This window comes from Vulpes lagopus, chromosome 12, assembly GCF_018345385.1.
Source record: "Vulpes lagopus strain Blue_001 chromosome 12, ASM1834538v1, whole genome shotgun sequence".
In the NCBI taxonomy this organism is placed as follows: domain Eukaryota; kingdom Metazoa; phylum Chordata; class Mammalia; order Carnivora; family Canidae; genus Vulpes; species Vulpes lagopus.
The window spans coordinates 24212629-24236773 of record NC_054835.1 but is presented as its reverse complement, the minus strand read 5'-3'; the positions used below and the strand labels follow the sequence as shown (position 1 = coordinate 24236773).

The following is a 24145-nucleotide window of genomic DNA, read 5'->3' as shown; positions in this document are numbered from 1 at the left end:
CCTGAGCTGAGCACATTCTCCCAGATACTCAGTGAAGGGGAGAGACTGGGAGCCCACAGATAGGAAGAAATGAGAAAGAGCTTTCTAAGCACACCTAGCACAGAGAGAGGGGCACATATTTTGTGCAAATTGGGACACTGATTCTACTGCTTCTGAGTCATTGGGTGATCTTGGGCAAGTCCCTGCAATCTTGCTTGCTGTTTTTTTGTGTCCACTGCCAGTAATGTCTCCAATGAAAGATGATACATAGTTGAGATTGCTGTTATTACCATTCCATTATACTCTTAATATTACTGGGAGTTGATAACATTCCTTTTATGTTCCCTCACTTATATAACTTCTGCAAGGAAACAAACTGGCTGGGTTCTATCCCAGGGCTGATGTCATCAACCCCTTTTCCTCACCCAAAGACTTTTGCTATGATTCATGGAATTTGTCTAGTATGATGGGTTTGAATGATCCATTATAGAGACCTGGGACACAATGGAGGGATAATTGCATTCCAACCATACTAGAAGCTTTCAGAATGGGCCAGGAAAGGATACTGCCAGTGAAGCAATACCTGAGGAAGAAAATAAGGAAGTTCTGGGATCCCTAGATGACACCACCATGTATTTTATTGAAATACGCAGAAATTATTGGTTCTGAAAGAATGATGCAGAAGACTCAACTTGGCATTCTCTTGTGTCCTGGTATGTTTGGGACTTCAGTGTAGATGCACAGTGTTGTTCCTTTTTCCTGTGGGTCATCTCTCCCTAGGGTGCTTTCATTTGGGAAAAACACATCTAGATTTGTAGAATCCCTTTTCCCAGAGTTTCACAGGTTCTGAAACCCTGAGTACAACATCTTCTAATCATTGCTGTCCTATTACCTAGGCAAGCGACAGGCATTATGAGCTCCTTCCTACATGTTGGGTCAATGTTTTCAACACTTCATAGAGTTGCCCGTTGGGGCCGTTTACTCTCCCTTTATTTAGAAAGCTAATTTCAGCAAAATTTCTTGGCCAGGCATGTATACTCCTCCACCTTCTTTGTTCTTTTCTTTTTTTAACTTCTTTGGCTTATATTATCAGCCTTTAGATAATTTAATGATTAGTAGATTAGAGGTCCAGCCTTGTCACTATGTATACCTAGCTACCTGTTGGCAATGCCCTTCCCTTTAAAGGCATGTAGGGTGTTATACTTAAGACATTTTAGACATAAATGCTATTTAGTAATAATAGCTGTTACATATAGCCCTTTAATGTTTGCCAGGTACCATTCTGTGCCCTTCACACGTGTGAGTTAATGTCATTTAATCTGCATAGAACTCTATAAATTCAGCATTATTATTACCATCATCATCCTAATCTCCCATTTTATAGATGAGGAAACTGAAGAATGGAAATATCAAGTAGCTTGCCTAAGGTCATATAACCTGATAGTGACAGCCATCTCCAGAGTCTATGTTCTTAATATTTATCAACAATATTTATCATCTTTACAACCTTGCGTTTTTATTGCTGTTTTTGTGTGTGTGTGTGTTTGTGAGATGTCATATTTGTTATCTTCCATAGCTTAACCACATTTTTCCATTTTACATTCAGGAAAGTGCACGAAGGACTTAAATAACTATGGCTTCCTACTTGCTGACTTTAACCATTAGGTCACATAGTCTTCCTTCCTTCACAGAATTAATTGTGTACATCTTGATCAAAAGCTTTTGGGGGAAAATGACTTTTAAAAAGCTTTGCTTCTGGGGAATACCTGAGTCACAGGTTTGTGCTTATGTGGTTGCAATAGAGATTTTGATTGGCTTCCCTGCAGTTAAAGCCTCTGAGTTGGTTCTCTTGCCAAGCAAGCAGTAAGTGCCTTCTGTTAGGAAAACAGAGACATGTTGCCAGCTATTTTGAACAATGTTAGAAATACACTGCAGTGGGAAGGAACTGCCTCTGACTTCTGCCCACTTCTTGAAATATTTTAAGGCCAGTCGTTTAGAAACTTTGTTATCAGTCCCCAGTGTAATCACAGGGAGACAATTCTTCCCTGAAAGCTGGGATTTCAAGAGTGAATAGGTTATGGGTGGTTTTGGTTTGTCTTTCATGATCTCTGGTTCTTTGCCCGTTTTACTGGAACTTCCAGTCACTTTAAGTAAAATGTGAACCAGTGATTCTCATTCTTTCAGTGTCTGCCTTCTCATTTCTGTTCTGCCTGCTGTGGTCCTCCCTGGGTTATTCATGCAGTTAAGACTTTATAATCAGTTACTGCAATCTGAGTGCTTTATAAAGAAAAGAGACGGTTTCAAATATGCATTTTCCTCTGGGAGAATGCCAGTTCTCCCATTTGTTTCTGTGTGTGCCTTTCCTTCCCTTTGTTCTCTAAAGCCAGTTGCACAGTTCACTACTGAAATGATCAAGCAGTGAAACTAGTTGTCAGTATTTATAGATTTTTTTTTTTTTGTAGTCTCTTCAGGTTTTTTTTCTGTGTTAAGTCATTCCCACACAAATCTCCGCAAACAACCTGATAAGTTAATGTCTTAGAAGAATTACAGAAATGTGTTTTCAGAATTAGCAATAATTTCCACTGGTTCCTCAAGTCATTTTTCCCCCGTTGAATTACTCTTGTTATTGAGTAGGTAAATAAGATAAGACCCATAAAGAGCTTGGAACATCATAAGTACTCAGTGTGTGTTAGCTGTTTACGTAGCTTTTTTTTTCCTTTCTGCCTTGAACTGTTGACTACCTAATTCTGTTTCTCATACAAAAAACAGTCCATTAAAAAAACAACAACAACAACAACAGAGTCCATTATAAAACTTGTGTTTGGTTAGAGATGCATCCTCTCCTCCCTATTCTCACCTGCCTGTTCCACCACAGGCAAATAAACTGCATCTCCACCAGCACAGCAGTCTAGAGCGTATCATTCTATAGCAGTGTGTTAGAAAACAGTAGCAGGGTATGGAACTATTTCAAAATACCTGGGCTTTTATATGGAACAACCCTATAAATCGAGAAAGAGTTCACTTATAGAAAGAGTTCTACCTAAAAAAAAAGTTTGAAAACCGTTGCCTTAAATCTTTAATCTGATATTACTGAATTATTTTTAGTTGTGGGCAGTTGTGAGGAAAAATAAAGCAATGTTGTTTAAATTTTTGAACTTGTTAGAAACAAAAAAAATCCATAGTAGCTAATACTTTTTTCTTTATACTTAAACTGAAAAAAAAAAATAATGCATCCACTCTCCTCTTCAGATCATCCAGCTAGAATTTGCATTATTTTTATCTCAGACTCAAGGCAGAATGGCCTAGATAAAGTATTCCTGGTCATTTCCCAGTGATTGAAGTTACGTACATATATAGTGCATCTGCTCAGAACCCCACATGTTAGATTTTGATATCTCTTCCTTCTAATCTGAGACTATCCTGAGGGCAGGTAGCAGTGAGATGCACAGTAATGAATCAGGATGGAGTATCCAGAATTTATTTCTATTATCTTGTCAGGGATACCATATTGACAGCACCTCAGAACTGTACATTAATCAACTTTTGTTGCTTTTATATAGTGAAAGAAATTGGTGATTATAATGAACCACTGTGTATTATTCTCTTACCTGGTTGGTTGCATTTTTTCCTACCTTAAAATCTAGTTTCAGGAAGCAAAAGTGTGAGTTTCAAACTGTTCATGGAAGTACCCTCAGGGACTACTACTGGCAAGGGTAGCTGGAGGTAGAATAGGGAGAGTAGTTCAGCTAAAGCTGATCTAACTTTTGCATTTCAAATAAGAACATATTTGAAAATAATGTTTAAAAGTTAATCTAGGAGATCATGCAAATCTGTGTTGACTCATTGCCCCTATGGGCTAAACTTGAGTTTGTATCTCACATCCTCTGGTGAGCAGTGAGATTGTATTGCTTTTTTTGTTTATCAGTATTACAGAGGCTCTAGGCTCTATTTTGGTTCAGTGAAGTTCACTATCGTGGAAGAAGTGATGGTCACAACTAAATTCTTTGCTGCATGGCTGTTGTGTTAAGTTTTATTACCTAACATCTGAATAGTATATTTTAGTTTTTCAAAGGATGCATGTCAGGTTATTCTGTTGTGCTCTAGAGCCTCTTTCTTCTGTGAATAAATTTAGTAATTAAAACCCATCAAACTCTCAACTTACACAAAGCCTAAGGGGATAACAAGTTATTAAGATAGTTCCAGAATCTACTAAAATCACTAAATTTTAAGATTCCTTCAGAATCCATTGATTATAGTTAAGAAGAATGGTTTACGTAGCACAGTGCCAAATCAAGTAGTACTCATATTTTCTTCTAGAGCTATTAGTGGCTAGTCTATATTTCCAAACTTTAGAAGGTCTTCAGAGTATAAAACGTTTGCCTGTGGGAGTTGTTTACTTCTGAGGTTTTTTTTTTTATATTTTATTTATTTATTTATTTATTCATGAGAGACAATGAGAGAGAGACAGACACAGGCAGAGGGAGAAGCAGGCTCCATGCAAGGAGCCTGATGTGGGACTCAATCCTGGATCCCGGTATCATGCCCTGAGCCGAAGGCAGACGCTCAACCACTGAGCCACCCAGGTGTCCCCTGAGTTTTTTTTTTAAAACACACATATCATTTTTAGTTAAACCAGATTTAGCATATAGGACTATCACAGAGAAAGTAAACATGTTGGGCAATTTCAATGTCTTTCCTACTCTAAGGCTCTAGAACCAGACCGTCTGGGTTTGGATCCCTGCTCTGTGCTCAGCAGCTTTGCAACCTAGGGCATATTGTTTTACACACATGGTGTATAGGGTGTATGAAAGAATGGTAGGAAACGAGCCTAGGAAGATAGGGAGATTCAAGACATCAGGGATTTTATATAACATGTGAGGGTTTGAACTCCTGTAAATGGATAGGAAGCCACTGAAAAATTGTCAGCAGGGGAAATACACCATCAGATTATGCTTAAAAACATTACCCTGGTACCATTTGAATGGTTGAATTGGAATAAGGTAGGAATGGAGTTATTAAATGAGTACATGCAGTAATCTCAGTGAGACAAGATACCTTAGCTAAGGAATAGGATTAGGGACAAAGAGATGAATTTGAGACAGACTAAAGCATTCATATAGGTAAGATTCACTGACTGACTGGATATGGAGGGAGGGGAGGGACAGGCAGGCTGATTTCTGTCTTAGCAGAGTTTTGGAAAAGAGGTAGAGTACAAGTTTGTAATTGAAGATCATGTGAGTAGAGATGTCCAGATAGGGTCTGGAGCTTAAAATAAATATCTGAATTTGAGATTATATTTCAGTGGTACGTGGAACCATAGAAATGGATAAGTTTCTAGGAATAAAGTGAAGGGTTATAAGAAAGATGAGAACAGAACCCTGAGGAACTCTGAAGCTGGAAAAATTGGCCAGGGAAAGAAAGAGAACCACAACTATTGTATTGATGAAACCTTTTGCTGTCTACTGACTCTTTTCTCCTAATTCCCTGTGTCTTTAATAGGAGACTAAAGCCAGGAAAGGACTGGGATGTGGGCAACAAAGCAGAGCATAGCTTTGGGGTTGTTAGGCCATTTAGTAGAACTTTTCACTACTGAATGCAAAACTATCCCCTAAGTAGTTGTTGCTCCCCAACTGAAAAGTGCTGCTGTACCTTATTCACATCAATCTTCTTTTGTTATTGTCTCCTGAACCTAACTCCTGTGAGGTTATAACCCCAGTCAATATTCATTTTTATAAACTACTCTAATAGATGCAATTTCTAACTCTGTATGACCAAAGTTCAGATTCCTGTTATATGAAACCTAGTAATATACATAACAAGGCATGGCCAAAAGAGGTGTTCGGTAGAAAGCAGAAATTGTCTATAGGGTAATGCCATATAAATACATACCTAGAAAAAAAGAACTTCACTGTAATTTACTGACAAAGAAGTTTGATATCATAAGATATTTTGTTTCTAAGAGACAAATTGCCTAAGCCAGTGAGTGTGGAATAGTTAGCAATATGAGGTCAAAGTTTAGGACATTTTGGGTAAAAGATTTATTTTTGTCTTGGCTTTATATCTATGTGTGTGTGTGTGTGTTCGTTTTTAGCTCTGAAGATGGCTGTAGTAGATATCTATCATTCCAGATTAAAGGAGAGACAAAGGCGAAAAAAGTAAGTACAGAAAACCATCCTGCCTTCTTTCAGCTATGGACTACTGACCACATATAACCCATATGAACATTCTACTTGTAGCTTGTCTTGTGACCTCAAGAAAGACACTTATCTTCCTTGGTCCTTAATTTATCCATCTGTCAAATGGGGATAATAATACTTTCCCTTGGAATGCCTGGGTGGCTCAGCGGTTTAGTGCCTGCCTTCAGCCCAGGGCGTGATCCTGGAGTCCAGGATCGAGTCCCACATCGGGCTTCCTGCGTGGAGCCTGCTTCTCCCTCTGCCTGTGTCTCTGCCTCTCTCTCTCTCTCTCTCTCTCTCTCTCTCTCTCTGTGTCTCTCATGAATAAATAAATAAAATCTTAAAAAAAAAAAACTTTCCCTTTTTTGGGTTTTTCTTACCCTTTTTTTTTTTAAGATTTTTTTATTCATTTATTCATAGACACAGAGAGAGAGGCAGAGACACAGGGAGAGGGAGAAGCAGGCTCCATGCAGAGAGCCTGATGCGGTACCCGATCCCAGGTCTCCAGGATCATACCCCAGGCTGCAGGCGGCGCCAAACCGCTGCACCACCGGAGCTGCCCTTTCTTACCCTTTTTTTTTTTTTTTAATTTTTATTTATTTATGATAGTCACAGAGAGAGAGGGAGAGAGAGGCAGAGACATAGGCAGAGGGAGAAGCAGGCTCCATGCACTGGGAGCCCGACATGGGATTGGATCCCGGGTCTCCAGGATCGTGCCCTGGGCCAAAGGCAGGCACTAAACCGCTGTGCCACCCAGGGATCCCTTTCTTACCCTTTCTTATGTTATGATGATCATTAAATAATATGGGTACACTAAGGAAAAAAGGAGTAAGATAAATTCAAGGTGTTATCAAATTGTTATGCTTTTTTTAATGCTCTCATTCTAATTACTCACTTTTATGAGAAGTCTTATCTAGAAGGATTTCAAAGAAATTTTACACAAGTTTCAGACACTCTCAGTTACTCCTCTTTGCAGCAGAACAAAAAACATACATTCAGCCTGAGAAATTATGGATCCCAGACCCCTGTTAGAGAGGAGCCTAATTATTATAGAGACTGTTAACAGTTCAGGGAAGGGTATGCTGGGGGTATGAGAGAGAGAGAGAGAGAGAGAGAGTGTGTGTGTGTGTGTGTGTGTGTGTGTTCTCAGGGTGTTACTGGAAACACTGGCATCACAACAAAAAAAGTGGAATAGGACTTGGGAGGCACTCTCGAGAGACCAAGATGTGACCTAAAGTAAAGCATGCTGAAAGTTAGCTTCTGACAAGTGTTGGAAAAGATTACCCAGCTGCCCCTGTGAGAAGCTTCATTACTAGTCATGAATACCTGTGGTATCCAAATCATAGGTTCCAGCCACAGCTCTGCCTGGTTTACTTCTGTTTTGCTTAAAACATACTTTGAGCTAGACAGTATCTTGGAACTCAGTGGTTGAGGTTGCTGTTAGATCTTATGTTGAGGCCCTCCCATTAAACCAGCACAGTACTTACTTCAAATAACTTCAAAGCATTATGTGAATGTAAACATGTATACTTGTAAATGTTGGATATGATCACAGTGCCCTTTTATGGTTTAGCCATTTCTCTTAAATGACTGTTCTCAATTCCCTAAATCGAATAGGTTAATTCTTATGACACGGACACAGATTCCCTTCTGTGTCATTCCAGGTTTTAGACATGTTTTTCAATTTTTTAAAAAGATTTTATTTATTTATTCATGAGAGACACAGAGAGAGAGAAAGAGGCAGAGACACAGGCAGAGGGAGAAGCAGGCTCCAGGCAGGGAGCCCGATACGGGACTTGATCTCGGGACCCCAGGATCATGCCCTGGGCCAAAGGCAGGGCTAAACTGCTGAGCCACCCAGGGATCCCTGTGTTTTTCTATTTTTACAAAATGTATTTTATTTATTTACTTGAGAGAGAGCATGAGCAGGGAGAGAGGGAGAGGGAGAAGCAGACTCTCCGCTGAGCTGGGAGCCTGACGTGGAGCTTGATCCCAGGACCTTGGGATCATGACCCAAACTGAAAACAGAGGCTTGACCGACTGAGCCACCCAGGCACCCCCCTGTTTTTCAATTTTTTTGAGTGCTCATTTATCCATCCAGCACAGTTACTGGGAATCTACCATGTCCAAGGAAAGGAAAAATATATGCTGCTTGAAAGCCTAAAATTGTGTTAGCAGACTTTTTTTTTTTTAATATTTTATTTATTTATTCATGAGAGACACAGAGTGAGGCAGAGGGAAAAGCAGGCTCCATGCAGGGAGCCTCACGTGGAACTTGATCCCGGGCGTGGGCTGAAGGCAGGCGCTAAACTGCTGAGCCACCCAGGGATCCCTGTGTTAGCAGACTTAACCACCCTTCAGAACTCTGTGGGGAGTGATAACTTTGAACCTGAATATTCCACTTCATAGTGTTTCAGATGTCTAGTAAAAGCTGTATGTGGAAGACATTATTAGTTGTGAAACTAATTATAATAAACATTATTGTTGTTTTCATCCTAGAATTATAAGAGACCATGGATTAATCAACCTTAGAAAGTTTCAGTGTAAGTATTAGCTGCTTTATTTTAAAATTTCTTCCAACATTATTGAACAGTTTTGAACAAATCATTTATGGCAGTAGTTCTTTTTTTTTTTTTAAGGTTTTATTTATTTATTCATGAGAGACACAGAGACAGAGGCAGAGGGAGAAGCAGGCTTCCTGTGGGGAGCCCGATGCAGGACCTGAAGCCAGGACCTCGGAATCACAACCCGAGCCAAAGGCAGATATTCAACCCCTGAGCCACCCAGGCACCCCTGTATCAGTAGTTCTTAATCCAAGTTGCATATTAGCATCTTGTATATAGCTTTTTTTTTTTTTTTTAAGTAATCGCCATACCCAATGTGGGGCTCGAACTCAGTACCCCAAGATCAGGAGTCATGTGCTCTACTGACTGAGCCAGTGAGGTGCTCCAGCGTATCATGCAGGAAACTTTTTAAAATTCTGAAAAATAATAAATAAATAAATAAATAAATAAATAAATAAATAAATAAATAAATAAATAAATAAATAAAATAGAAAATTCTGATGCCTAGGTATCACCCAAGACTAATTAGGTCAGAATCTCTGAGGGTTAGTCCTAGAATATCTTTATTTTATTTTATTTTAAAGATTTTACTAAAAAAAAAAAAAATGATTTTACTTATTTATTCATGAGAGACACAGGCGGGGGGTGGGCAGAGACACAGGCAGACGGAGAAGCAGGCTCCATGCAGGGAGCCCGACATGGGACTCAATCCTGGGTCTCCAGGATCACGCCCCAGGCTGAAGGCGGCGCTAAACTGCTGAGCCGCCTGGGGCTGAATATCTTTATTTTTAAGAAATCTTCAAGGAAATTATGTTACATAGTGAGAGCTCAAAACCATTAACATATGATCAACACTTGTATGATAATTCCTTTCTTAAAAAGTAGTATAATTTAATTACAGTATAAATATTAATGGATCATTTTCTGGAACTGGGTAGGAACTATATGTTAAACATAACATAACCTTGATCATCAGGTTGTTAAAACATTTTTATTGAAAAGGCAACCTCTATTTTGCATAGTAGTGGACAATTATAAGACATCTAGCATTGTCTGATGGTGATAGTAAAACTATAATGACTTTTAAGTGAATGCACACTTTGTTTGACCTTACTGTTTTAAGTATTGAAGATACCTAGGGCTGAGCAGAAAGTATCCCTGTACTTTTTCTTCTTCTACACTCTAGAGTTTGTTTAGCAAGTAAGAATGATGATCTTATAATAGTTACAATATTTATATAGAAATGTTTATAATATTTCTAAGTCATAGTACTCTTTTTTTGTAAAAGTACCTAATGATTATTGTCCTTCGTATCCTAGTTGATAGAATCCAATAGAGTTTGGCACCCTGTGCCATTATAGGGTTCAGGTCAGCCAGTCATGGGTTAAGTGTTTTTTTAATATAGTTGTGATCATAAATAAGTATGTTACTTTTTTTTCACTTCCCATTTACACTTTTTCAAGTGATAGTGGTTTGAAGATGTCACTCTTAATAGTTACATAATATATTGTATATTTATATATATATGTAAGTATATAATTTTCTAAACTTATATTACTAGATATTTAGTATATTTTTAGTTTTTTGAATCTTTATAAATAATCCTATGTTGAATTTGTGAATAAAGCTTTATATACATTTAGAATATTTTTTAAGGTAGATTCTTAAAAGTGGAGTTAATAGTTCAAAGAAGGTGATCATTAAAAACATTTGACATATGCTACCAGATTGCTTTCCAAAAGATGGTTCTATCAATTTATATTCCTTCTAGCATTTCCTTGCCTGTTTAACTTCATCCTCATTGAGAACTGTTGGCTTGCAAAAATAACTGAGGATCAGATTTCATTGCTCTTTCTATAGACAATCATTGGTCATATTCTGGTAGCTACAGAAGTGGGTTCCTGTGTCTGAATGCCTGGGCTTTCAATCAAAGATCAATAGGGTTTTGACCTTTACTCATTGTAGACCTTGACTTTCACATAAGTTCTATTCTCAGCTGGTAAAGAGAGGTCAGTTTAGCCTGATTTTTTTTTTTTTTTAAGATTTTATTTATTCATGAGAGACACAGAGGCAGAGACACAGGCAGAGAGAGAAGTAGGCTCCATGCAGGGAGCCTGACATGGGACTCGATCCCGAGTCTCCAGGATTACGCCCTGAGCTGAAGGTGGTGCTAAACTGCTGAGGCACCCAGGCTTCCCAGTTTAGCCTGATTATTAACTGTATTTTGTACGTATAGAGCTGAGAGGAGGCTCTGTTGCTTCGCAGTGTGGTTTCAGAGGTTTCAATTGCCGTTATAGTGAGTGTATGTGACCTTAATATTGTAGGCAGAGGATTTTTTTTCCATCTAATTTAAAATTATTACTTCTAATTCTTCTGTACTATCCTTGTAGGGTGTTTTTTTGCTTTTGGTTGTAGGGGGTTTTTTGGTAGTGAAAATAATCAGTGGCTGCCCATGAAATCAGCGCCTGAACTTTGTGGATAAGAATCTCTCTTTCAAGGGAAGAGATTCAGCTGAAAAAAGGACTTTATTTATTTATTTTTTTTTTAATATTTATTTATTTCTGAGAATACACAGAGAGGAGAGAGAGAAGCAGAGACACAGGCAGAGGGAGAAGCAGGCGCCATGGGCTGCCCAAGAGGACTGAATTTAAATTTAAATAACTATCATAGGGGGATCCCTGGGTGGCGCAGCGGTTTGGCGCCTACCTTTGGCCCAGGGCGCGATCCTGGAGACCCGGGATCGAATCCCACGTCAGGCTCCCGGTGCATGGAGCCTGCTTCTCCCTCTGCCTGTGTCTCTGCTTCTCTCTCTCTCTCTCTCTGTGTGACTATCATAAATAAATTAAAATAAATAAATAAATAAATAAATAACTATCATAATGGAAAGCATGTATCTATAGTCTAGAAGTGAGCAGAACTAGCTTAGTTACTGATTAACTCACCTAATAAGTTTCAGCTTAGTTCATCTGAATGAAATGACCAAGTAGCAGTTCCTGGCTACTGCAACCTACCACTTATTGTTATTGTTGGTAGGTTTTACTCCCCATCTTCTTTGCTGATAGTACTTTTTATTAGGAATGTGGTCATTAGGGCAGCCCAGGTGGCTCAGCAGTTTAGCCCACCTTCAGTCCAGGGCCTGATCCTGGAGACCCGGGATCAAGTCCCACATTGGGCTCCCTGCATGGAGCCTGCTTCTCTGTCTGCCTGCCTCACTCTCTCTCTCTCTCATGAATAAACAAATAAAATCTTTAAAAGAGGGGCGGGGGATTGTGGTCATTAGTGATCCTCAGAGTTACTGACTGTGGCTACCCTGTATATATGACCATTTACTTGGATGATAGTTATGAAAATATAATTTCATTAGTAGTAAATTAAGTTGTGGTACTTAGAGGAAGGCAAAACGATCTTATAGAGAGTGAAGAAATAAATGTCTCACTTGAGGATGTGTTGGTAAGGAGATTTCTAGTAGATATGGAAGAGATCACACATTTTTTATAGGCTAGTCTACCTCTTCTAGATGGATTATTGTGTGCATTTCCCTTGTTTTCCTGCAGAAGTTAATACCAGAAATTTTGCCCAACGTTGTTCCTAAAAATGCATTATCTACCTTTGTCTTTCCCATTACTACCAGCAGTCCCTGCCCCTGTACAAATTAAGAGACTGAGGTGTGGAGGTCACAGGCTGCTCAGTAATGCAGATGATCTTCAGTTCTCCAGGAATAACAATATCCCTATGTGATAGTCACTGTGATGCTGTTATCTTTATGATTAGTATTTTGCATTGTTGGCTTTCCTGTTTGCTTCCTGTCATGGGTAAATTAGTCAGGTTAGGAATAGTGTCCTTCCATTTAATGAGAACGTAGAGATTTTTATTTTTTCTATGGCATGGTCGTGTTTTATTTTTTCTGTAGTAATGGAACGACGGTATCCCAAGGAAGTCCAAGACCTTTACGAAACAATGAGGCGATTTGCAAGGATAGTGGGGCCAGTGGAGCACGACAAGTTCATTGAAAGCCATGCACGTAGGTGCTTTTTAACCCTTGTGCAAGTATTTGTGTTTGTGTGTGTTGATATAAATAGACAAAATGGTATGTTTTAGGTGAAGTTGTATAAATAAATAAATGGATATTTTTGTCTTCTCTTCCCCTTTATTACCTTGAACTAAATTTGGGACTTCCGGGGTAGAAGAGAAGGAGTTAAAAAGCCCAGTAGCTTTCTTTTTTCTCAGCTAAGCAGTAGTTTAGTAGTTTCTCCCCTCACTTTTTTTTTTTTTTAATTTTTTATTTATTTATGATAGTCACAGAGAGAGAGAGAGGGAGAGACACAGGCGGAGGGAGAAGCAGACTCCATGCACCGGGAGCCTGATGTGGGATTCGATCCCGGTTCTCCAGGATCGCGCCCTGGGCCAAAGGCAGGCGCCAAACCGCTGCGCCACCCAGGGATCCCTCCCCTCACTTTTTATTATGGGAGTTTTCAAATATATACAAAGGTAGAGATAATAGTGTAATGAACCCCTATGTAACTGTCACCCAGCTCCGCAATTAATACATGGCCAATCCACTTTCATTTTTATCTCCCCCTCTTCTCTCACCCTCAACTGGATTATTTTGAAGCAAATCCCAGACTTTGGGGCTTGAAATCAAGAGTCCATGCTCAACTGACTCAGCCAGCTTGCCATTTTTTTTGCCTGAGAGAATTCTACCCAGTTACCATTTGATTTTTCACTATAAAAAAATTAAAGTTTGTTAAGGCCATAAGGCTTACATTTTAAAATAATTTGGACTAAGTGGCTTAGTCTATACCTTTTCATCACAAGATTTGTGTATTTGACCCTCAAATTTAGTCCTGGGGAAAATGCTTTACCAGGGCTCTTGTCCTGTTCTCATCATGCAAATATTTCTTGCATGGCATTGTAGGCATTTATCTGAGCCAGGTCCGTTGTCCTCATCAAACACCCTGTTTGGTTGGCATTCTTTTTGTGATTTGTACTAGGTGACTGATCTTTTACTTCCTGTCCCAGTTTGTGCCATCCCTGGTTTATGTGTCACTCTAAAGAACTACACCCAATGGATTGTCCAGGCTCTTCCTTCATCCTCTGTTTCAAAGCACTCAAATTTGAATGTTCTATCACATAATAACCCAAGTAGTTGCAACCTGATCTGTGCACTCAGAGGAGGAAGAAATCTTTGGTCTATGGAAAACAATGCTCTTTTGTTCCTATAGGAGAAAAGCTGTAAAGAAACTATCTAGGACTTGAGCACAGAGCTTTTGTCTTTTGCTTGCAAAAGGACCACATCAAGTAATAGCAGAGACAGGTTTTATAAAAGAATTTGGTTATGTGAATAAAACTGTTATTAGAGGATAAATAGAGCAGGGAAACTTAGTTGTTTAAGAAAATTATATTTGTTACTTCTATAGCTAAATGAACTCAGCCAGTTTACTGTATGTTTTCTGGGAGACCATTCCAGCTGCTTTTTCCAGTTGGAGATGGCAGCGAAAAGATGGCTAGAGTAGATTTTTCTCAGTTCTTGAGTAAAATTTCTAATGAGATGTCACTAACATAATAGGATTCCTCACATGGAATTGCCCTGTCTTTTGTATAAGGCAGTATTACTGAAAATACTCAATAGCACCAGTGCTTATTGATGATGATTTTGTTTTTCCAATTTTTCTCCTTCATTCTTTTTGGGATAAACAGTGGAATTTGAACTCCGAAGGGAAATCAAGAGGCTCCAGGAATACAGGACAGCAGGCATCACCAATTTTTGTAGTAAGTGTGCTTATTAAGCTACACATTGTTTGGGGGGCAAGTCTCTTCTAAACACAAAGAGGAAGTCTCTGTTTGAAGTGATGTGGGTTTTTTTAAAACAAGCTTTCCCTTTTGGGAATGAGTGATCTTTCCGGTGAAGTCTCATCTGTTTAATTCTTATAAATTCCATTATATGGATCATCTCAAGTAAAATAAGAGTGATGACAAAAGAGAGGTGCTCCTTTAGATTTGAGAATCTGCTGTGCCCCCCCCCCCAAAAAAGGATTTTGTGTTCTAATTTTTAGCCTCAGTCTTTTAAAATTTTGTGATGCATGGTCTGATCGTTTTTTTTTTTTTAAGATTTATTTATTTTTTTATTCAGAGAGAGAGAGAGGCAGAGACACAGGTAGAGGGAGAAGCAGGCTCCATGCAGGAAACCCGATGTGGGACTCGATTCCAGGTCTCCAGAATCACACCCCAGGCTGCAGGTGGTGGTAAACCACTGCGCCGCTGGGGCTGCCCTGATCATTTGTATTAACCAAGCTTCAAATGGCTCTATGTGCTTGCATCCCAGTTACTTGAGGTAGTAATAATTATATTAATAGCAGCTAACATCTAGATAGTAATTTACCATACACCAGGCCCAACACTTAGCATTTCCCCTGAATGTTATAATTTGATTCTCATAACAAACTTGAGATAGACATTGTTATTTCTGTGTAATGAAGAAATTAAGGCTTGAAATGGCTAAAGAGATACTTGTAATAGAGCCAGGTCATAAAAGACAGCAGTGTTTAGAGTAGTTAAGAGCTTGAGGTCTAGACTTGGGCAGGTTGGGTTTGAATTCTGACTCTCCTATTTACGAGATTTGTAATTCTGTTCAAGTTGCAATTTTCCAAGTCTCTTAGAGTTAGTAAAATGATTAAGTTAGAGATAATGCATAAAAACAGCACAGTCCCTGGCAATGGGTAAATGCTCAGTAAGTGGTGGTTTCTCTTGTTTTATTGGAAAGATATTTAGCATTGCCTCCTTCCTGTTGGTTGAAAGCTATCACCTACTACCCATGGGGAGTAGCCTTGTTGGGTGTAAGTTCAATCTAATGTAATGATTCTTTATTTTTAATGAAGCCATTTCAAAATGAAATTTTACATAGAGCCCTAATCTATAAGTAAGATGAAAGTGGAACTACTTTGAAGTTTGATGGTTCAGGTCATACATAGAACCCAGAACCATCAGTACATGGTGGTGCCTTTGTTCTTCACAGTAACCCATGAGGTATTTTCATTGTATCTTAGGACTTTATGTACCATGGTTTGAAACTCATTGGTGTGGTACTTTGGAACTTGTACACCTTTGTTAACGTGAAGATACCATGCAACCTTTGTTTAACAAGACACTCATACCAGAAAAAAAAAAAAAAAAAGACACTCATACCAGGTTTTGATTACCTGATACTGGTTGTGTCTAAGAAAGAGGGGAAAGGAATAGTGCTAGTCAATGAGAACTTGTTTTTATTTTTATTTATTTATTTTTATTTGTTTATTTATTTTAGAACTTGTTTTTGTTTGTAATTTTAATTGGTTTTTAAAGAAGAGGATATATGTATATAGCACTTGTGTAACTTTTGAAAAACAAAAAAATAGGAAGCAAATATGACAGTATTAAGAGTTAGTTACTGGAAAACTGTGTGGAGGTTCCTCAAAGAGTTAAAAATAGACCTGCCCTACGACCCAGCAATTGCACTGTTGGGGATTTACCCCAAAGATTCAGATGCAATGAAACGTCGGGACACCTGCACCCCGATGTTTCTATCAGCAATGGCCACAATAGCCAAACTGTGGAAGGAGCCTCGGTGTCCATCGAAAGATGAATGGATAAAGAAGATGTGGTTTATGTATACAATGGAATATTACTCAGCAATTAGAAACGACAAATACCCACCATTTGCTTCAACGTGGATGGAACTGGAGGGTATTATACTGAGTGAAATAAGTCAATCGGAGAGGGACAAACAGTGTATGTTCTCATTCATTTGGGGAATATGAATAATGGTGAAAGGGAATATAAAGGAAGGGAGAAGAAATGTTGGGAAATATCAGGAAGGGAGACAGAACATAAAGACTCCTAACTCTGGGAAATGAACTAGGGGTGGTGGAAGGGGAGGAGGGCGGGTGTTGGAGGGGAATGGGTGACGGGCACTGAGGTGGACACTAGACGGGATGAGCACTGGGTGTTTTTCTGTATGTTGGTAAATTGAACACCAATAAAAATTAATTAAAAAAATAAAAAAATAAAAAAAAAAGAGTTAGTTACTTTTTGGGGATAGAATCATGAGTGACTCTTAACTTTTTTGGTACTTTTCTGTTTTGGGGCTTTTGCTCCCAAATTTCTTAAAGCTAGAAAGAGAATACAAATAATAATCATTTCTTGTCAAAAAAGGGATTTCAAACTAGGGGAAATCGTGTTGCTCTTAAAAAAATAATTATGGGGGGCACCTGGTTGGCTCAGTTGGTTGAATATACAACTCTTGGTTTCAGCTAGGGTTGTGATCTCAGGGTCTTGAGATAGAGCCCTCTGTCTACCTTCCTCCCTCAGTGCAGGGTCTGCTTGAGTTTCTCCCTCCCTCTCTGGTCCTCCCCCTATCCTCAATCTTTCTTTCTCTCTCTTAAATAAATAAATGGGGGCACCTGGGTGGCTCAGTCAGTTAAGCATCAGACCTTGATTTCAGCTCAGGTCATGATCTCATGGTTATGGGATCAAGCCTGGCATGGGGCTCTATGCTCAGTGTGGAGCCTGCTTGAGATTCTCTTACACTGCCCCTCCCCCTGTTCATGCTCTCTCTCTCACTGTCTCTCAATAAATAAACCTTTAAAAAAAAAAATAAAATATTTTTGGGTGCCTGGGTGGTTCAGTGGTTCTGCCTTTGGCTCAGGTTGTGATCCTGGAATCCTGGGATCCAGTCCTACATCAGGCTCCCTGCAGGGAGCCTGCTCCTTCCTCTACCTATGTCTCTGCCTCTCTCTCTGTCTCTCATGAATAAATAAATAAAATCTTTTAAAAAAACAAAAAATCACCTATACCCACATGAGTGACCTGGAGAGTTAGTGCAAGTATCTGTAGCCATATTGCACAGCTGTACCCAGTGGTTGAAAGAGAAGAATAATTGTCAATTCCATTGTGTGTGTGGTTGTTTTTTTTTTTTTTTTTTAAGATTTTATTTATTTATTCATGAGAAACCCACAGAGAGAGAGAGAGAGATAGGCAGAGAGAGAAGCAGGCTTCATGTAAGGAGCCCGATGTGGGACTCGATCCCTGGGCGGAAGGCAGCTGCTCAACGGCTGTGAGCCACCCAGGCATCCCAATTCCATTGTGTTTTATCTTTTTAAGGATTTATTTTAGAGAGAGTGAGAGCAATCGAGGGAGAGAGAGAGAATCTCAAGCAGACTCCCTATCAAGTGCAGAGTCCCACATGGGGCTCAATCCTGTGACCCTGTGATCTTAACTTGAGCCAAAATCAAGATTACCTGACTATGCCACCCAGGTGCCAGGGAAGCAGTTTTACAAAGGAAACCCCAAAAAGGCGAATTGCTGGTCAGTTAGAAAGCCCTTCAGTTAGCTCTGCTGTGTTGTCATTGGCAGTCATGCTGTTATCTACACTCAGGTGCCAGAACCTATGACCACCTCAAGAAGACTCGAGAGGAGGAGCGCCTTAAACGCACCATGCTCTCTGAAGTTCTCCAGTACATCCAGGACAGCAGTGCTTGCCAGCAGTGGCTCCGCCGGCAAGCTGACATGTGAGTAATTAGTACAGGGAGGATAAGCATCTTCTTAGATGCTTTGGCTTTTCCATGTAGTTTCAGACATTTCCATGGGTACCCTACCCACATGGCAGAGTATTAATGATTGGATAACTAGAAAAACTCCAAATTCTAATTTTAGCAGTCTTATCTCAGAAACACTGTGGTACTGACAGTTTTGAGAAACATAGCTGGCCTTCTTTGCTAACTTTGATCTTCTTTTTAAAAATGAGTAAATTGCAGGGTGCCTCAAGTTGAGCATCTGCCTTTGGCTCAGATCATGATCTCTGGGTCCTGGGATTGAGCCCTGGGTTGGGCTCCCTGCTTAACAGGGAGTTTGCTTCTCCTCTCCCCCTGCTCTTCTTTGCCGCTTGTGCTCTCTCTCTCTCTCTCTCTCTTTCAAATAAATAAATAAAATATTTTTAAAAATTAGTAAACTCCTCCCCATGTTTCCTCTCTCCCCGCCATTATCTATTAGAACTATTTCAATTGGCAAATCATGTCCCTGTCCTTAGTCTCCATGGATGTTCCAGGTTAAGAGCTCTTCTTAAAGAAAAAAAAAAAGAGCTCTTCTTAACAAATCCAAGTGATTTCTTACGCCATATTACAGATGACACTTCCTGGTTAGTATAGCAGGGTATCCTATAAAACAGTGCCATCTATCTCTGCATCCCTTTAAAGTAACCAACTGGATAAATGACACCCAGTCCCACATGGGCTTTTGGAAATGGCCTTCTTTGGTGTGACATAAGTTTTAAATTCCTCTTCTTTGTTTTAGTGATTCTGGCCTGAGCCCTTCTGTTCCGATGGCTTCGAATTCAGGTAATTATTTTTCAGGCTAGAGCAAGTCTTGATTATCACATTTTCAGTAGTTCCTTCCCCTTGTGGGAGCAGAGTGCTTAGGCAGAGCAGGTAAGTAAGTGTATCCCAGTATGTAAACCTCAGCAAGTTTTCAGAATCATCATGGCCAGATAGGGATTATCATCAGGGTTTGAGTTCAGAGACAGGGAAGAAAGAGCTCCAGAGAGGTGTTTTCTTTTTTACCAATGAGCAGTTTATTGTGGTTGTATTTACCACAGATTTTGAGATTTGTCTCACAGGATAAATTAAAGCCTTTGTATCATAAGCAGAAAGACAAGGATTTCTTTATAAGTTAGAGACTTGAGGTATTTCTGTTATTATTTCCTGTTTGGGTATGCCCTTTATTTTGAAGTTAGTTTTCAGAGCCAGCTGAAGTCATATGTTATCTGGCAATCCTCGATGCTTGATAATCAATGAATGGTAATTTGAGGTGGTGTGAGTTATAGAGCTCTGATCCAAAATTGTTGTATTTCTTTGCCAGTTATTATTCATCCCTGCTCCATATGCTAGATTAGCCACTTTCCCGTATCAGAACATACAGACCACTCCCCTGTAGAGACTGGCCTAGTGAAAAAGGTGACCCACTTGCAGTTTTACCATTCTTTGGAAACTTGAAAAAATAAACTTTGTGATCCCATTCAAAATCTCTCAGATTCAGCATCTAGACAGGGCTCAGAGAAGGCTACTTTAGGAATGCTTTTTTTAAAAATGATTCCTTTGTTTCAGGTGGTTATTTCTTAATACTTAAAAGAGAAAAAGTCTTTTAGAGAGTGGTCAGGACAGCTAAATCCAAACTTTATTTTACAAGTTACTTACTTCTAACTCTGCACCCCGAGTCTAAATACAGAAATAGAATAACAAATATAGTAACAGTGATAACTCATAATGGTACTTGTGTTTTCTGAACCATCTCTACTCCTTTATTCTTTGTGGCTTCCTCAGCAGGTGTTAGCCTTTCTCATCCCCTGTATTTAGGTTGAGGAGACCCCTCCCTCCTCCTCCTGTTCTCAGCTACTCCTCAGGCAGTGCAAAGTAGCAATCCTGGATCATTTGTTACAACCTAGCCTCTGGTAACTTTGGTGAGATACCAAATGATTTTAGTCTCGCTTTTTGAGCATTTAGAGGAAGGCCAGACCTATTGTCTATGGAAAAGCCCTTATCCCTTTATTGATTCTACAGAGAAGCTGTTTTCTAGCAGAGCAGCCTGTAACAGTCCCTCCCTATTTCTCTCCACCCCCTGAAAGGCAACCCCCATGAAACTTGTTAAAAATGATTCTACATCTTCTTTTGCCTAACTCAGCCCACCTATCTCCCAACTGAACACTAACTCCAAATATACATTCAAAACCAAAGCAAAAAATTTTGTGCATCAAACTTCCCATCCTGGGCAGTGACCTCATGCTTGGGTTTCTTTCTTAGTATGTGAGTACACCTCAGCTTCTGGTTTGCCATATAATGGCTCATTGTTCCTCTGAGTGGATCTTTCAGGTAAACAGGCTACTTTGGAAGGAACAGATATTCCCTCACATAATAAATAAGAAGGGCCTTTTGCTGGCCTAACAGTCTGCCTTTGATCTGAAGGCAAATGGTATGTGTTTAATTACCGTGTTTGCCTCCTGCTCCTGGCAGAGTGGTGAGGGCTGGGAAGTGTCTCTCCTGTGGACTTGTTATTTCCATTCATCAGCTGTCAGGATTGGTAGCATATGACCTTTCTTCACTGGGTGACATCTGGGCTTTAGAATTTAGAATCTTAGTGGGTCGTAAAGAGTAGCAACTGGGTTGCTAAGGTTTATGTGATTGTGTATTTTAGCAGAGCAAAGGGCACATGAATTACCACTAGTAATTTCAGGTGAACATTGGGGTCCCCATGTTGCCAACTGGACTGAGGCCTGGGGTGATGGGTAGAGATTTCTTACAGCTGGGCGTGGTGACCATGTAACTAGCCTGGCTGCAGTAGACTGTGTTACTTCACACTTGAGGATTTGTCACTCCTATGAAATACATACCTTTTTCTGTGTCTGTAGGTAGACGAAGTGCACCACCCTTGAACCTCACTGGCCTTCCTGGCACAGAGAAGCTGAATGAAAAAGAAAAGGAGGTAAAAAAAAGGGGGGGGAGCTAGAGGAGAGAGATTAGAATGATTAGTATATATAAATCTAAATAATGGCAGCTATCATTTATTGAGCATTACCATGTACCAGATACTTAGTACTAAGTGCTTTATGTGAATGAAATTATAAATTTATAAACCTACAGTATCTCATATATGAAAATGGTCATTTCCTGTTAGAATGGTCACTTTGATAAGCTCTACATTATTCCAACAACATAACCATGACTTAAAAGATTTTTAGAATTGTCTCCATAGCATACATGTAAGTCATGAAGAAAGGACTTTATCATCACATATAGTCATATACTAATGTTGATTAAAAACGCCATGACCTACTTTTCTTTTCCACTAAAATCATCAGACTTGTCTTCATACTACTTTTGGCTGCCTCAAAAGGGTCATCCTCAAGCATTTAAAAAAAAAATGTGCATAGATCTGAAGTCCATTCCAAAAGAGCAACCCTCTTCTGTTCTTCATGTGCTCCTTTTACGATTCCCAAGATCAATCTTCCCATCTGCCACTCCATATCATTAGTAGGTCAGACAGTAAGGGGAGTCATGGAGTAGGGGCTGTTTTAGTCTTTTATTTACTGTTCCCCCAGGAAACAGTTGGGGAACTACTATTGCTGATGAAGGTCACGGGCCTTTCTGAGTCAAGTATTAAGTGGCCCAGAGTTTCAAGCAGTATTTATCCTTACCCACAAACAGTGACCTCACGCTGCTCATTGCTGTGGGGTGCCATGGCAGGTGGACTGGGATTGAGCCAGCTTTCTAGATTTTTAGCAGCTGAAGTAGCCTCTTCATGAGGTCTCTGTATCTCCTCCTCCTTCAAAGTAGGAAATGTAATCACAAAAGCAGTGACAGCTACTTTATGCTGATACTAAAAAATGTGATTCACACTTGGGAATCTGAGTATCTGCACCCCCGCCCCTACTATGCCCTGTGGCTCTTCCGTGACTGGCTATGTTGGAATGTGCTGGGCTGAGAGCTCTGTGGACCCAGGCTGCTGCTCAGGACACATACTTGTGCTCCTTGACAAACCCAGGTGAGCCAGCTGACACGTGCTAAAGTCCCTCCCAGCATCAGACTCTGGTTTTCTCTTCCTAAGTGTCTGTTGTCAGGGAATATTCTCTCCAAGGAAGAGACTAAATGGAATGTGGTCCAGCCACCCAGCAGCTCCTATAAATAGTTGGAGGTTGATGTCACTTTTTAAATTTTATTTTGGCTATACCTACTGGATTAAATTATGAGAATGACAGATGTTAATGTTTATTAAATTTGCCGTGTCTTGCAGCTCTGTCAGATGGTGAGGTTGGTCCCAGGAGCCTATTTAGAATACAAATCTGCTCTGTTGAACGAATGTAACAAGCAAGGAGGCTTAAGACTGGCACAGGCGAGAGCACTCATCAAGATAGATGTGAACAAAACCCGGAAAATCTATGATTTCCTCATCCGAGAAGGATACATCACTAAAGCCTAAGGCTCTGAGGGCTTGGGATCAGAAATCACAAGTTTGGAATGTGCTGGGCCAAACAACAGCATGGGCATTCTGGAGAATTTCATTTCTGAGCTGAATTCTTGTTGTAAAAAGAGGAAGGACAAAGGGAACCCTAAGTTGTATTAACATCTACTTTCTTCTCCACCCCACTTTAAAACACTTCTGTTGTTGGTGTTGTGCGGCAGTTATGTGCTAGATAAGCTATTATTAAATGTGAGTGGGCCTTTATTCTCAACACCTCTTGTAACTAAAACAAGAACCATAGTACCTCACATCAGAGTGTTGGTAGAAATAGAACTTGAACCAATCTTTAGTCCTGGGAGTCCGGCTCACATGTACTTGGGAGGCTGGTTTTCTCATTATATGTTTTGCCTTCAAATGTTATGGAAAGATCTAAAATAAAGAAAAGGGTTATAGAGCATGAGAAAGCTCTCTCTCTCCTTCTGAGGATTTTTTTAAACTGACAGCTTACGTTTATGAGCAAATGGGAGGAAAATCTCTCCCTGATGGTCTCGTCCCAAATTATGTCTTTCCCTTTAATGTCTGGCTTTGTACTTTGCAGTCTGACTGTCGAATCTGCAGATTTTTGAGGAGGTGGCACCGGATATAAAATGTCTCTGTTATTTTTAGAATTAATGGATTAAAATGTTTTGCTACTTAATTTGTGGGTGTGTCAAGTATTCTGGTAACTAAAGCACACTTAGGGTGTCGAATGCCCGCCTCATCATGCTGCGCTGTCTCTGCTAACGTGTGTCCTGGAGTCACCCTGTCCTTACCCTGGGTTTCCCAGAATACCAGGCCCCTGAGGATGGAGATGACACAACTAACCTCGGCTTTGCTTGGATTAAGACCTGAACCATAATTTCTTAATGGTAACAGGTTAGCCTGGAATAAAAGCTACTTTTAAAACAAAAGTAAAGCAGTTTCATATATGGGACTCACTAGATATGAGGGTGAGTAACCCCACCATGTCTGAAACTTGATCCTCAAACCATTCCACAATTAAACTAAATGCAAAGTCACGGTTATCCCGTTTCTGTTAGAAACAAAACTGTATATAGAAATAACTTCAAAATTGTATAAATTGCCTCCAGGAGCTGAGTGATTCTTTAATTCTTTCAACATTCAACATATCTAATTAAAATATTATAGGCTTTGTTGGAAATATTTGTTCAAACTTTTTGCCTCATTTAAATATGCATGCTTAGGGGTGCCTGGGTGGCTCAGTGGTTGAGTGTCTGCCTTTGGCTCAGGGAGTGATCCTGGGGTTCAGGGATCAGGTCCCACATCCAGCTTCCTGCATGGAGCCTGCTTCTCCCTCTGCCTATGTCTGCCTCTGTCTGTGTGTCTCTCATGAATAAATAAATAAAATCTTAAATAAAAAGCAAGCATGCTTATCTGGGGTTGCAA

General features: G+C 39.7%; 1 protein-coding gene across 4 annotated transcripts in view; it reads left to right on the top strand.

Annotated features, from left to right (window-relative positions):
* The window catches only part of TADA2A (transcriptional adaptor 2A), a 52458-nt gene extending 29062 nt beyond the window's left edge, over nt 1–23396 (top strand). For 2 of the 4 annotated variants that reach the window (XM_041723745.1, XM_041723746.1), the window contains 8 exons: nt 6071–6134; nt 8655–8698; nt 12630–12740; nt 14417–14488; nt 18129–18261; nt 19043–19086; nt 21150–21223; nt 22532–23396. In XM_041723745.1, coding sequence (XP_041579679.1) covers nt 6071–6134; nt 8655–8698; nt 12630–12740; nt 14417–14488; nt 18129–18261; nt 19043–19086; nt 21150–21223; nt 22532–22717 — 728 coding nt within the window. In that variant the 3' untranslated portion in view covers nt 22718–23396. The remainder of the gene's footprint in view (nt 1–6070; nt 6135–8654; nt 8699–12629; nt 12741–14416; nt 14489–18128; nt 18262–19042; nt 19087–21149; nt 21224–22531) is intronic. The other 2 variants (XM_041723747.1, XM_041723748.1) reach the window with 2 other exon arrangements.
* The last annotated feature ends 749 nt before the right edge of the window (nt 23397–24145 follow it).